This window comes from Periplaneta americana, chromosome 12 (assembly GCF_040183065.1).
Source record: "Periplaneta americana isolate PAMFEO1 chromosome 12, P.americana_PAMFEO1_priV1, whole genome shotgun sequence".
Classification (NCBI taxonomy): Eukaryota; Metazoa; Arthropoda; class Insecta; order Blattodea; family Blattidae; genus Periplaneta; species Periplaneta americana.
Window position 1 is genome coordinate 67,849,868 of NC_091128.1, and position 15,409 is coordinate 67,865,276.

Genomic DNA, 15,409 nt, shown 5'->3' on the forward strand with positions numbered 1-15,409 from the left:
TTTTCCTACAATTTTGCGAAGTACTTTCATTTCTGCTGTTTCCAACAATCTTTTTGTTTTTGTTGTATCTGGTCTTGTTTCTGTCTGATAAACCATAATGGGTCTTACTGCTGTTTTGTAGAATCTGGCCTTGCATCATTAAGGCATCCAGCCATTTGATTTGCCTTAATAACCTGTTGTCTCTCCTCCTGATCTATGTTCCTATAATTTCTTAATTCAATTCCTAAATATCTTTTCTTATTGAATACTCTTACCATCAGTTTCTAGTTTGCATCTTTTAGGTTCTATGGATGTTTTCATACATCAAATTTAATCTTTTAGCTGTTGTATTGAATAAATGTAATAATCACTGAAGGTCATCTTCACCCTCTGCCAATAAAACTGCATCATCTGCATAATAAATTATTGTCAATTCTTTATTTCCCATTTTGTAACCTCTTCCATTATTAACATGATTAATTATTTCATCCATAATAATATTGAATAATGATGAACTCAAAGAATCACCCTGCCTAATTCCGTTATATACTGGTATGGGCTCTGTGAAAACGATTAACATGGTCTTTCAGTTGCCAAATATAATTCTAATGTATTTTTTCATATGAGGACATTTGAAGGAGCATGTATATACTATCATATGATTCAAAGATCAGGTGGCAAGGCTTCATGCAGTGCTGACAGTAGCCATTGCAAACATGTTTGAGAGAATGCTTTGAGGATAGTGGTCACATTTAATGGTTGTCTATTCAACAGAAGTTGTTACTCTTTATTTAAGACAGAGAGGCTGAATCTTGCTTGAGTAGGGATTTCAACGTTATATTAAGGTATATTCACACTATTGATTTTTATCTGTAACAAATATTCAAAATGGTAAAAGATTTTTTTTTAGATTTATTAAGAATCTATGTTGTGAATTTATGTAAGATACTAATAAATCGTGTATTCCTTATGCCTTTTCTCCCCCTCCCCCGCGAATTTTCCTATACCACTCTATTATGCAAACCTAAATTGATATAAGCACAAATGCCACATTATTAGTATAGTCACAAATGACAGTTGCTAAATAGGTGGTATGAACTGAACGTGGAAAATTGAATAGACTTACAAACACGTAAGTCAACTATATGAGCATATTGCATTACGTCTATATTTTGATGTGGGCGAGAAATGGCTGGTAAGTTTAGTCTAGAACCCTCTTAGACAGAGTTCTTTTACTTATTATAAATCTGTAACACAAGATTCACAGCTCTACATTTCATTTCCAAAGCAAAGAAAGGCATGCCAGATTTTTATCACTCTTAGCTAGGTTTAAGCGCAAGAAACTCGGACCTAATGGCAAGCAGAATAGCCAAAAATGGGTACGTGAATGTGCCAAGTCCAATACAATCTGTATTTATGCTTGACTTTGAATTGCCTGATGTCTCTTTAAAACATCTGTATTGGAATGTAATGTAAATGCACTTTCATTGTGGTAACATAAGATAACTTTACAATTTACATTGTACCATACTGCTAGAAAATTGATGGGTAAGTTTGACCTGTTAAAAACACTGAACACAATCCTTAAATCATTACTGTGCCATATTTATCATCGCTACTACAGTATTGGTATGGTATGTATAAAATAATTAGATTTGGTATTACGTTCGTCTTTTCAATGTGAGTTTACAACGGCTGTGCTTTAGCATTGACATCTATTGGGATCTGTATGCACAAAACTGAGTTACTTTGTTGGTGGAGACTTTCCTGTCTTGTCTAACATAGAAGGCCATAACATTAAAATATGTCTAACAGGCATTATTATTTTGTTAATGTTTTGATAATGTACAAAGTATTAACGAAATATACAGTAGAATTGTGCATTTAAACAATGTACACTGTGTCCACAAATTATCTTAATAATTTCAACTCTAAATAACAAAATAATGGAGCGAAGTATTACTCCTCCCTCCTATTTAAAAGACAATCTCAAAGCTTCGTTTATATTGATTTTGAGGTGTGCTGTGTAAGTGGTGAAGAGGTAAGATCACGTTTCCACAAAATGACTACTCCAGACCTCTAAATTCTACAGTTATACCTGTTCAATAATCTTGAAACATGAAATGTTGCCTCATCACTCAATACGACACACATACATGTTTATCTTTGTCTGCAGTAACTGCACTTTGTAAGCATACAGTCGAAAATTTTGCGCAACACCTTGTGTACAGTTGAATGCCTAGCTGCATTACGAACAGATTTTATAAGGCTACAAAAAAAAAAAAATAAATAAAAGTTTCACGAACACGTTAAACATCTCTTCTATTGTGCTTGGTTGCCAAAGCCCTTCGCTACCAGTTTCCATAAACTTTCTGTGACATTCACGGATTGTTGGTCTTGGTAGTGCTTCCCTTCACCCTATTTCGTCCAGACATTTCGTTGGACCTGTGTATCTGATCTTATCTCTATTAACCAGGAAACATACTGTGCCTTCTGTGAATGGAATATGATAGTCATTTTGCGGAAATTTGACCTCACCTCTTCACCATTTATTTAGCACACCTGAAAACCAACTTAAACAACAAATTTGAGTCTCTTATAAATGAAACAAACAAAACTGTGATACCTCACTTCCTTATTTTTTATTTAGAGTTAAAGTTGTAAACATAATTTGTGGACACTCTGTACATTAAATGAATTTCATAGAATGATGATTCCATAACTGTTGTAAATTTGTTGACAGTTTTTTTATTTTGTAACATTTTTTTTCTTTATAGTCTTAATGTACAATCATAATCATTCATGTATATTATGCAGGAACAACACAAAAATGCTCTCGCTGAGATGCAGGGGGAGAAAGATGAATTGGAGATCCAAAAGATTAAGCTAGAAGCTGAGGTTAAAAAATATCGTGAAGAATATAACAGTGACATTATTGTTACTCCTTATAAGAGCACCCTTCTGCAGGTAGGAATAATTGTACAATCAGTTTCAATACCTGGCATGAGCATTTTTGGTAAAATATATTATCTCCATATTATTGATTGTTTAGGAACTCGAAGCTGTGCTTAACGAAAGTGGAACAATGAATGACAGCATTGGAAAATTCGAAACTAGTCAGCTGTTAGATAACTCGGACTGCAGAGGTCTACATGAGCTCACTGTAGCAGTTCGTGAAGCCAATCAGCGTTGTAAAGAGCTGGATATAAATTTTGTAAGTAACATACTATGTGAAGCAACAGATACTTTTCTGATGTATATAACAGATTCATTTATTTCCATAAGTTCAGTCACACGGCTCCATGAATAGAGACATCACACTCGTATACACCAGCTTGAACAGGTTTTAAATTCCAGAATAGCACGGAAGAGAAGTAGGGGTTGTTTGAGTTACACTGCATGCTGGCCACTGTTTTTTACCTAAAGATATGGTCACACATCGCTACTTTTGCAGCGATGCAGTACAAAAAACTGTGTAACTCTTGTACTGCGACATGTGAACAACGGTGCAACCCGAAAAGTAGCGGCTGCCAAACCTGCTGCCCGCTACTTTTCCATGCTGTGCGCAGCTTAAAAGTAGCGACGTGTGAACAGGGTTCTCAGGGTTGCAGCCGCAGCATTTTTGATATCGGTTTTGTTGAAACTTTTGCTGCGGTTGCGACCAGTGTTACCACCCAAATGTGCCAATGATACTTCTATTGTTTGGATATATTTTAATGTTAAATGTGATGAAAATAAATTATTTGTAACAGTTATTAAATACACAACACAGTCTGAGCATAATTGCTGACGATATAATTCATTTTTTAAATTTTCCGTAGCGTACTTCCAAACAGGAGGGTTGCCAACATTGATTACGTGAATATACTGTTGGTTATCATTTAAGTATATATGCGTTTTTAAAAGCTTTATAGTAAAAAATAATGTCAATTTCTGAATACTAGATACGACAGAAAAGCAAATAATAGATAAGGAAGCTTTCGCATGAGTTTCTTAATAATGCGAACATAACCACAAAATGTATATTGAGAAGTCAACACGGAGATGGAAACCTGCAGCATGACTGCAGCTGCAAAAGTAGCGCCTTGTGTGTGAACAGACTTGCAACCTCCAGTTGCAACTTTTGCAGCACTCGGGTTGCGCAGCACGAAAAGTAGCGTGCAGCGTGCTACTTTTGGCTTACTTGTGAACACGACACGCAACTTTTGCAGCTGCAGTACAAAAGTTGCACTGCAAAAGTAGCGATGTGTGACCGTACCTTAAGGATCGACATGGACTGGAATGCAGGAATCTTTCCATTCCGTCTCATGAGAAATGGCTATTGTCTGTTGTGGTTTGTTTTAATTTGGTATTAATTAGATATATTTCAATACATTTTTCGGTTAAGAGTGAATTAAATTGTTAAAAATATTGATGGTACTGCTTTATTAATTATTATATTTGTATAAGCTCTCACTAATTTATAATACTTTTGCAGCATGCCTTTGATATATTTGATTCTGCATTGAGTATTGTTGAGGTTCTGAACAATGGTGCGACGTTAATGAAATTAAAAGAACCAAAACTCAGCACACTTTATCAATCTATATCGAGATAATAATCAGATGTTTTAGATCACTGCTAGGCAGCAAGTCTGATTTCTTATTGTTTAACTGCGACCTGAATGTTCATTTCAAAGACTTTGCGAAACAAATTCTCCTGTCATAAAAGTATTGTTAGAAATTATTCTTTTTCGCTAGTAATAAAATATGCATTGAAACAAATTATTTAAAATGTTTGTATTGTATTCAATTTTTTTTTTCGGTTGAATGACGTGATTAACATTCGTGATTTCGTCTGTATAAACATGATAAATGAATGAAAATTTTCGGAGACATATGTTCGAAAAAAAAAATATATATATATATCATGGTAATACTCTGTGTCATCTCACTGGTCATTAATGCCGTCATTGTGATCAGCATCACCGTATCCAAGAAAATAACAGAGCATTCTGGTTCGTGAAAACGTTGATTTTGAGTCTGGTTTTATCTCTTTCTAAAAACATTTTTTATGTTACCTCAGTGTATATAGCCTTTGAAGTTATTTGCCAATTATTTTTCTACTCTGTTTTTGCAGGAATTTAAGCAGCAGCACGTTTTTGACAAGTCAAGTAATGGACCAACAGTAAGAGTTCGTGATTTAAGCAAACATATGATTGCATATTGGACACCATCTTCTTTCCTCCAGTGGCTTCATCAATTGCGGGATTATGAGCCGGTTAGTTATTTTTATTTCTGTATAGAGTAATTTTACAATTTTACTCTCATTACTAATGTATGAGAAATGAAGGACTTGTAACTATTTGTGTATATGTTACTAATTTTCTTACTTTTTTAAGCATTGTATTCCTCAGTCTTCACCCTTCTTTCTTTCTATAATTTATATTATAGTGACCTGATGCTGGCCTGAGTACTAGGTAAATTTGTTTCAGATATTCTTCCTCTAAATGGACAGCATTCTCAGTTTCAAGAAATCAATTTGCCTTCAAAAGTACCATATTTGAGTCCATTCAGCATCAGTCGTGAACTTATTAACCTCTTACTTAATGCAATCTGTAGATCAGTGTAATTATAATTATATAATACAGAATTACTATCCAGTAATACCTCACTAAATGTAAGTGATAAAGATAGATCTTGTTATAAAGAGATACTTTATTAGTTAAATAAACACTTTGATGAAAATAAATTTGGTTACAACTGTAATATATGTTACCGGATAAGTGGCTTTCACAAGATAATAAAAAAAGTGTATGTTGAGACAGCCACAGTGTTTCCACACAGAATATATCGTCTGTCGGCTTACTTCTAAAACTCCAGAAGTCCAATTTTTACCGAATGTTAAATCTGTGTATATTTTCAAAAAGCATCTGCTGATAACACTTCATGAGTGTGCAAATCTTCCTATATTTTACAATTAAGAAATACATAACAGTTGTTAGCTGGGATATAAAAGGAATAAGTTATTTTGCTTTCTTGTACAATTTCCTCAAATGCATTTACGAGATTGTTCTTTATTATTGTCTGTTGTATTCAACATCGAGTTTCACGAGCCCATGGAAAAAAATAACACGAAATTGAATAACACTGTTGATACATCATGAAGGCCAAAATCTAGGCAATTCATGCAATAAGTATCTTTATGCAGTCCAGGACCGTATTATGAGTTTCTCGATACAGTTGTAGATAGTAAGCAGGTTGTGTTTATCCAACTGAATTCTTTGAAACAACAAGGATTTCTACCACATAATTTAATACTTAATATTGAATCATCAATAGTACTATTGCGGAATACTAATTCACCAAAATTATGCAGTGGAACAAGAATTAGTATCAAAAACTCGTGCAAAATGTAATAGAAGTGACAGTATTAACTGGAAAAACGAAAGATGTTTTTATCCCACATATTCCTATGACAGAAACATGTCTTTCGATTTTAAGCAACTGCAGTGTAACTAGCATTTGTAATGGCCTTATTCAAATAAAGTTCAAAATTGTAAGCATTAACTTACAAACGCTATATCTTGTCAATTATGTAACTTGCTTTCGAGTAAGCACACTTAAACATATACAGAGGGTGCCAAAAAAATGTATACACACTTCAAGCAAAGAAAAAACTATGTTAACATAACAAAGCTGAATTCACACAAATAGAAAATGATGAGCACTAATCATCTTAGACTTTTACAGTTACAACAGTTGCTCAAAATGTCCACCATGGGCGTCGACCAGGCGCGGCTCCTTAAGGTTGTAGCAAGTTTGCGCTACACTTAAAAAAATTTACGGATATTTTGGTTTAAAATACAAGTTAAATTATAGTGGTCTAACAAGTAAGTACAGGATTAGTATGATCAGCTGTAGTAAGTTTCTCATCCAACTATAATCGTTTGTAGGAGCCTCATCATTGACTTTCCAAAGTAAACGACCGTACTTCTTATGGAGACTGGCTTGATCTTGGGTATCTCTTCGGGGCGAGGGGATGAGAAGGGTGTTGTCCAGCGTGGATTTTAAGTTGTTGATAAACGAACAGGGAGGTAAACGAGCTTTGAAAATGGAAACAGATGGCAGTAGCTCACAGAGCTACTGATGAGTGACAATGAATGAGGCAGAGACAGAACATGCCCGCCCTGCGACTGCAGTTAGGCGCGAAAACAAGTTTTTCTTTTAGGGTAGAGGGTGAGCTTGTATTTTATTGGTGTTTTTGCTTTCCATTTTACTGCTGTTACTTGAGTAGAGTTGGTTGAGAGCACGTGGTGGTGCGTAAGAAGCTGTTTTAATAAATTGTGTTGTTTGTGTTATTCTACTATATTAAATAGGCCCTAGTTAAGATGAATACAATTCAATCTTTAATAGAAGATGCATTTTCATCGCGCAGCTTAGAAGAGAAGTGGGAAATTAAGCGTCTTGGTAGGTCGACTCCGAACCTTGAAATTTTGCAGTGTGTGAAAACCAAAACCAGGTCGTTTAACAGAAAATTCAATTCTGACATGTACAAGAAGTTTCAGTGGTTATGTTACTGTGAAATAAGAAAATCTTTGTCCTGTTTTCCTTGTGTTTTGTTCGGAGGAGAGCAGGAAAACATCTTTCATCCTCTAAAGTCGTCATAGAGATAGTTAGTAAAATTTCTAGTAATTTTGTACACTCGCCGAAAGTTGAACATAAATTGTTGTCTCTGAAAAATTCCATTAGAGACACACAGCCTGAAATGTTTCTGAACTTGTCAGTGCCATAAATAACTGAAAGTTCAGTGCGAATATTCCTTTCATTTATGAACGGATACGCTCTAATGACACTACGAAGAGATTCTTCTGGGAAAATATTGTGGAAATAAATAGGTGAGTTTTTGCAAATTTTTACGACTGTAGCATGATAGGCCAAATATTTTGTAGTAAGAAAGTAAACGAACAAAATTTTTAAGCACCAGCCGCCACTGGCATCGACACACTTCTAAGTATGTTGAACTACTGTTTGAGCAATGTTTGTGAAAGTGTCCTCAGCGATTGCAGCACATGCATTTCAATTTCTTCCCGAAGTGCTGCCAGTGTAGCTGATTTTCTATGGTATACAACATTCTTATGAGTTCCCCATAGGTAAGAGTCCAACAGAGTTAGATCCGGAGAACGTGGTGGAAACTCAATCAGACCTCTTCGTCCTATCCAGTGCCCTGGAAGATTGTCATCAAGGTACACACGTACATCTCTGTGGTAATGTGGTGGAAGTAAAAGTTCTCATTTCCATAGAGTGTGCGAATGGCAGCTAAGACGGATGTGCGTAACATGTTCAGGTACACTTGGCCAGTTATTGTTCCATCAAAAAAGAATGGTCCTATTAGACCCCTACATGACAACCCACACCAAACATTAATTCCAGGTAAATTAACAGCCTTTCCACAAAAACATGTGGATTGTTTGCACACCAGTAGACACAGTTATGCTGGTTAACAGTTCCGTTCAACTTAAATTGTGGACCAAACAACTCCCCATACAAAGGCCTCATCCTCTTGCATCGTGTTCCGAAACCGTTCACAGTACTGCATTCTCCAATCAGGCTCATCTTCATTTAATGCATCCAAAAGACTTGCGATGAAAACTTTCAACTTTGCTGTTTTAATAATACGACATACGCTGGTTCTGCTAATCCCAGTCTCACATGCACATTGCTTTGTAGATTTCTGCGGTGAGAGCTCAAAACGTTCCAAAACTATAGCCAAGGACGGAAGTGAAATAACCCTGCAAATTTTTAGAGCGAATAGCTCATGTTGTATGTAACAAAAAACTGTAATACCATATTGATGGAAAGTTAGTAGTTTTCTCAGAAAAAAATCTTTTTTCCCAAATGTTTAATATCCTCTTATTCGGTAACAATTGCGAATTGGATCGTGATTTTTGTCCATATCAATAGAAAATCTAATTAAGAATCATTTACTCTCTGTCATATTTCAATAAAGTGGGCAGAATTCGTGTAAATTTAATTTAAAGACCACTAATTTCAAGCCACTGAACGATGCAATCCACATCACAACATTGTAGCTAGAGTAGGGAGCGCGAGACAGTACATGTACACTGCGTTTGTTGACCTCATATCTGTATTGCATTACAAAGGAGACTTTTAGCTGCGAGGTTGCCAGGCTGCTGGAACTTCGAACCTAATTTTCTAATTAACCGTGCATTTAACCACAAAATGTAACATAGGTTTTCTATTCATTTAAACATACCCTATTCTCCCTTTCATTCTGCAAAGTTATTTCACATCCACCCTGTATATATACACACACACACAGTACTTTTTTTTTTCTGGAGAAAAAAGTTGTGGAACTCTGTGTAGAATATATACTCTGTATAGCAGATGAGGAGAAGATTACTGTCCAGTGGACAGAATTTTGTCGTTTTTAACCTCTTTTTCGTCCAACTTGACTTTCTAAGCATAAGCAGAATTCAAAGAAAAATTTTGCTAAAAACATTTAATTATTATCACAGTTATTGGTCCCGTGATGAAAAATGCAACACAGAGAAGGTGGCGGTATGTGAGCCCACTGAAAACAACACTGTATTAATTCTAAAATATATATCTCTCAAAATATTGTTTTTCATGTCCAAAACTGTGTTATTGCGAAATTATATGTTAAGCTTTGTGGAAAGAACAATCTCTTAATATGTCTCTCAGAATATTATTCTTTATGTTAAATAATGAATTCTTGCGAAATTATACTGTATCTGTATTCTGTATATAAAAAAATAAAATAATCAACAAATCGCAGCTCTCCAAATACTATTGGGACGTCCGCAGGAGAATGGAAGAAATCCAAGAACCTTAGCATTGGTCAACAGCAACAACAACATATGTTCTGAATTTGTGAGATACAAGTTTTCAAGTCATAGTCTATTTAAAAAAAAACCGAGTTTGATATAATCAGGCATACGGCTGTCAAGTGGCAGTACTAGTTAAATTATATACGTATAGATTGATTCTTGGGTATGACCGATAGAGAGATAAATTTCAGCTCATGATGACACCCCAACGGGTTCAGACTGAGAACAAGGGAATTCCCTATTTATCGTCAGCTATCTCTGTAATTCAAGTCAAAGCACACATAGACATGAAATTACGAGAAAGGCACGTTAAAACAGCTTCAGATCAATGCACAAATCTTATAATTATTTTATATATGCCTCTGTACAATGTCACATTTGCGGGCGGGAGGAAAGGAGACAGTAGAAAGGTTGTAATGTGTTTTAATACGCTGACGCCCACAACTAAGATAAGGCACTTGAAATTTAACGTCACTGACTGGCAGAGATAAAATGTAAGATCTGTAGAACATTGAGACAAAGCTAAGTGGGTGTATAGGGACTGAGGGTTGTGTTTTTGTTTTGCTGAACTTCAAAACAATGCATACTGTATATTTTCGTTTTACTTTATTTATAGTTTGAATTTTTTATTATTTTATTTGTATTTCTGGTGGTGTGGAAGAGAAGGCTTGATGGGCTTACTACACCACAATAAATAAGTAAATAAATAAATATATATATATATATATACACACACACACACACACACACACCACATACATATATATGCGTCATCTAGTCTGCTGTCAAAAAATCTTAAAGTTAGAATTTATAAAACAGTTAAATTACAGGTTGTTCTGTATGGGTGTGACACTTGGACTCTCACTTTGAGAGAGGAACAGAGATTAAGAGTGTTTGAAAATAAGGTTCTTAGGAAAATATTTGGGGCTAAGAGGGATGAAGTTACAAGAGAATGGAGAAAGTTACACAAAACAGAACTGCAAGCATTGTATTCTTCACCTGCCATAATTAGGAACATTAAATCTAGACGTTTGAAATGGGCAGGGCATGTAGCATGTACGGGCGAATCGAAAAATGCATAGAGAGTGTTACTTGGGAAGCCGGAAGGGAAAAGGACCTTTGGGGAGGCCGAGGCGTAGATGGGAGGATAATATTAAAATTGATTTGAGGGAGGTGGGATATGATTGTAGAGACTGGATTAATCTTACACAGGATAGGAACCGATGGCGGGCTTATATGAGGGCGGCAATGAATCTGCGGATTTCCTAAAAGCCATTTGTAAGTAAGTAAGATCTACAGCTGTTTTAAATTGAGTGAAACTTGACAGACATTTGACTAAGAAGTTCATTAATTCATGTAGGTGGCGCTTTGTAAAGATTCATCTTTATTCAACGGTATGTTTGGCTGGCTTCCCTTGTAATCCGGCAGAATGTAATACTTATGTTTAGAAAACGACTTTCGGTGTAGCAGTTTCTGATTATTTCTGTGCGCATGCGTCGATCGCCTTCCGCCCTCACCTGGATGGTGGAGGCGGGAGTGGGGGGTTGAGCATGCTCAGAGCGAGCAGAGGAAAAAAAAGGTTGTTTTGATACGGCTGCTGGAGCAGACATATTCAGCTAACGTGGTAAGATGGACTGTGGGCCGAGTTTGTGCTAGGCAGTAATCAAGTTAAACCGGAGGTCTGGAGCTTGCAATGCTTGGTATGGATTATGTTTGATTGAGAGAGTCTAATGGATAACGTGATAAATGTGTTGTGGTGTGACACAAAGGGAATCTTAAATACTGTATTCCAATTGGTTATTAATTGTTTAAATTCAAGTTTTGGTTGTCAGATTTATTTTAATGTTGTTGTTAATTCTGTTCAGGAAATAAATTAAAAAAAAAGAGAGAATAAAGGGGGACATAATAAAAAAAATTTGGTATTTTGAAGTCATTAAAGATTCCAAAGAAACACTAATATAGTGAGGAAATGCTTCAAAAGACAATTCGTTTTGGTTGTCTATAGTTGAGTTTCTGAGATTTCCAAAAAGTCTAATAACCAGTTTAATTAAAAACAGAAGCGTCAGGTGCTTATAGCTAGTCTTCTTATAAAAGCCATCATCACTTTTGTTTGTGACATATAAATTTTGAATCCGTAACTGTCACTTAATTTTTAAATGTCAAACATAATTTTCTGGAGGAAATTTTTACTTTCTTGTTCAATAAGCAAAGAGTAGGATATTGACTCTGTTATTATAGTTAAATTTGATACCAGGATGTATTTTCTTATTTAAATTTATTAATATATTATCCATATAAATGTTGAAAAGCAAGGGGGATAATCACCAGCCCTGTTTGTAACACTGAAAAGCACATTATTCTGTGTTTAACATTATAAGACCAACACAATACAACCACTGTTGTCTGCATGTTATGCAGGATTATGCTAGATAAACATAACTGCCGATGCATAAAAATAAGGAAGAATGAAAATGTCAGTTTATTTGCGTTATTTACAAAACTTCTTTCCATATCTAAACTCTCTGCATAGCATTCTCAGTAACTTTTTTTTCTGTATCTTTATTTTAATTTCGTTTTATATTCATTCACATTTTGTAGATGGCAAGAAAGTCAGAGAAAGGTACTGTCTGAAATTGAACAATGAAATGCTTGTAAGGGAAGACTCTTTTCGGCAACTCTATAATGGTACAGACCCAGAAACAGAATTCAGGTGGCACAAATTCTGTTTCTGGGTCTGTACAAGTTATTAACATCGACAAAGTATTGTACATTGTACCATTGTCGTTACCCAAACCCGTTCCTTGATACATAGCTGAATTGCTGCCAACACAAAAAAAAAATAAATAAATAAAGAAAAACTTATAATAATTCGTCAGTCAGTTAGTTAGTAAACAAATAATTGGGGTTATATTGCATTGAAAAATGAACTGCATACAAATTTAAAGTTGTTACACTATAAATAACAAGTACAAGCTTTTTTCTTATTATTCTTCTCCAGAATGATAGTTTGAAGGAATTGTCCAATATTGATGTGTCATGGGAAGATGAAGATGCAGTGCTGGGAAGTTCGCCTGATGGTTCTTCAGTGATGGATAATACTAGTACAGCAGGTACGTTGGATAAACTCATATCAACAGAAAGTCAAACTGGCTTGTAAATAAGAATAACTGCCGATTACACAATTGAATGGAAGACCAAATAAAGGCACAGACTGTAAAATTCGGTTCATGAAATAATCTCACTGTAGATCTAATTCATTGTATTGTATTTACAACATTAAAAATAGATCTGAACACATTATTCAGAGTAAGATATAGGGGAAAGTCGTGTGATATCGGACGGTGATAAGTTCTCGACTGTAACAATTGGCCACCCCTTGTCCTGTCGACCTCCCACTGAGACATATGTAGGGGTCAGTGCAAGTCAGGTTGCTGTGAGTTCTAGACTTGTAGCAAGTTCTAACTTATTTTGTTCCTTCCTGTGCCAAAATATTGGTGCATGAAGATAGTTGTTGCCTCTGATTGATGTTTTGGCTAATATATATATATATCTATTATCAGGCAGTACATCTCATTTGACGATATGTGTCAGAAGAAGAACAATTGTTTGTATGCATCTGATGTCTGATTAGTGTAATATGTAGCTAATCGATGATGTAAGCAATGGAGGAAGAAAGCAACTGCTAGCCTACCCCATTATCTCCTGGCCTAGTTGCCTCATAAGTGGTGCCTTGTTAATATCACTTGTGAGGTTCAGATCTGTCTTCAGACAGTTGACTAAACAACAAAATAGTTCGGTGATATCAGACACATAATAAGAGGGTGATACCAGACGGTTGCATTTAAATAATAAAGTGTTGTAATTTTTGTTTTATTATTTCCACAGGTAAAAATGAAAGAAATAGAGGAAAGCAGAATGATGACAATATGAAACTAGCTGCTCAAAAAGTTATGTGCATGATAACGTCAATTAGGGAAACCACATAATGGTTTTCTGTATTGAAAAGTTCATTAGGTTGGAAGTTCATACCGAAACAGTAGATCTCAGTTGAGTACAGTGAGGAGTATAGATGTTTCATCCTGCTCGCGCTATAGCGATATACAGTTCACATAAACAATGCATAGTATCATTCTGAGGAGCTGTGTACAGTCGTGAATAGTTAGCGATTCTGTTATTATTGTATTATATACATAATGTTAATGTTACACATGATTCCAAAAAAAGTAAACTCATCTGTTATTAAATAATTATGCAAACAGGAGTGTGCAACACATTAATTTTTTCTCGGATTATTCTTCGTTAAATGTTGATATCTCATGCTGCTATGCATTTGGTTGCGTTACAGTCCAAGTTCAACATCAGAATTACAGTACGAACTTCCTAGCCGTCATTACAATAGAAATGAAAAATTTTCTTGAAAATCATTATAGGTTTAATATGTGCCACATACGAGATGCACTAGATTAGATTCACAAAGTAGTTGTTCACTTGATAATAGTAAGAAATTCTGTATCATATTTGAGATTTGCTCCAGTAACGTCTTGTGACATAGAACGAATATTTTCAGAGTACAAGGAGTATTTCTTTTGATAAAATGAAAATATTAATTATTCAATATAATGAGGCTAGAATCATAATTGTATACTTTGTATGTTACTTTTATATGTATGGGTAAATTATTTTAGATTGGGAATTACGAAATTTATAATTACAAATTCCTTTTTTTTTTTAAATATATTATTCGTTTATTATTTTTTTTGTTCTAAGGCCGTGGACGATTGGAGCAAATGTTTGGTTACCATCCGGCTGTACACATTTGTCATTCTGGTTCAATGACATTGAGAGCTGTGCTACTACTTTTCATTTGCTAGAAATATAGTCCAAGCTCATACAACTTAACAGTCTTGGTACCAACTTCCTAGCTCTGGTGACCACGTTAAAAATCTTAAAGATGGAAAAGAGTCTGTTCTGAGTTCCGATATGGACACATATAAAACTACTTTCACCGAGGATCAGGAAATGCAGCCGTACTTCCATATCCAATGTCTCGACAGTCAACTCATGTCCATGACAAAAAATGAATTTCTCAAACTAGTGTTTGAATTTGCAGAGCATCTCAAAATACCTCATCATTTCAATAAGGATAAATACAAGGCAGAAAAAGATTTTTATTATTCATGAAGAGATGCCCTGAACTATCCTTTAGAACAGCTGAAAGCAGTAGCTTACAGCAAGCTGGAGGTTTCGGAAAGGAACAAGTTGATCTACTTTTTAACAAATTAGAAGAACTAATGGACAATTTTGCATTCAGCCAGTCCAGAATTTTCAATGCGGATGAAACTGGGGTGTCTGGAGTTCATCAAAACCAGTTGAAGGTTCTGGCTGTAAAGGGGAAAAAACAAGTATGAAAATTGACCTCCGGTGAAAGGAGTAAAAATGTGACTGTCCTGTGTCTTAATGCATCCGGAAAGCAGTTCATTTCTCCTCTGAGCACGAGTAGACAATGATCTCACCAAAGACACACCTGAGGGAAGTGCGTTTGATGCAAAGAAGGCTTTTTGAAATGGCTTAAGCTTTTCA

At 35.2% G+C, this 15,409-nt stretch overlaps 1 protein-coding gene across 1 annotated transcript in view; it reads left to right on the forward strand.

The window, feature by feature from the left end:
- Nucleotides 1-15,409, forward strand: part of neb (kinesin family member nebbish) — a 328,637-nt gene that overhangs the window by 308,228 nt on the left and 5,000 nt on the right. Inside the window, exons 13-16 of the mRNA XM_069841473.1 lie at nucleotides 2,797-2,946; nucleotides 3,032-3,193; nucleotides 5,098-5,238; nucleotides 12,828-12,939. Of these exons, the coding sequence (XP_069697574.1) occupies nucleotides 2,797-2,946; nucleotides 3,032-3,193; nucleotides 5,098-5,238; nucleotides 12,828-12,939 (565 nt within the window). The remainder of the gene's footprint in view (nucleotides 1-2,796; nucleotides 2,947-3,031; nucleotides 3,194-5,097; nucleotides 5,239-12,827; nucleotides 12,940-15,409) is intronic.